This window comes from Myotis davidii, unplaced genomic scaffold, assembly GCF_000327345.1.
Source record: "Myotis davidii unplaced genomic scaffold, ASM32734v1 scaffold72, whole genome shotgun sequence".
NCBI classification, from domain to species: Eukaryota; Metazoa; Chordata; class Mammalia; order Chiroptera; family Vespertilionidae; genus Myotis; species Myotis davidii.
Window position 1 is genome coordinate 4,784,992 of NW_006284618.1, and position 314 is coordinate 4,785,305.

At 68.2% G+C, this 314-nt stretch overlaps 1 protein-coding gene across 1 annotated transcript in view; it reads right to left on the minus strand.

Moving 5' to 3' along the window:
• PTPRE (protein tyrosine phosphatase, receptor type E) overlaps positions 1-314 on the minus strand; it is an 84,917-nt gene that overhangs the window by 33,518 nt on the left and 51,085 nt on the right. The window contains exon 3 of the mRNA XM_015572570.1: positions 7-52. Within this exon, the coding sequence (XP_015428056.1) occupies positions 7-52 (46 nt within the window). The remainder of the gene's footprint in view (positions 1-6; positions 53-314) is intronic.

Here is a 314-nt window from a genome sequence, read left to right on the forward strand (position 1 = left end):
AGGGGCAGCAGCAGCCAGGCCAGCAGCGGCTGGGCGCCTGGGGCCTGAGGCTCTGGGGTGGGGGGTGGGGGGGCCGCCCGTCAGGACCCGGACTCGGCTGAGGACTCCCCCGAGGGCGTCCGGGCAGTCCCAACCCCAGACCGCGCCCTACAGGTTACAGCCTCCCCCCAGCCTTCTTCCCAGACACGTGGCCTCGCTTTACAGTTTGCAAAGTTGCCTCCCACCAGCCAGACCCTGAACGACCATTTACAAATAGGCTCCCCCTGCCTCCCGTCAGCCCTTCCTCCCAGACACCCCAGCCCCACCTACAGTTC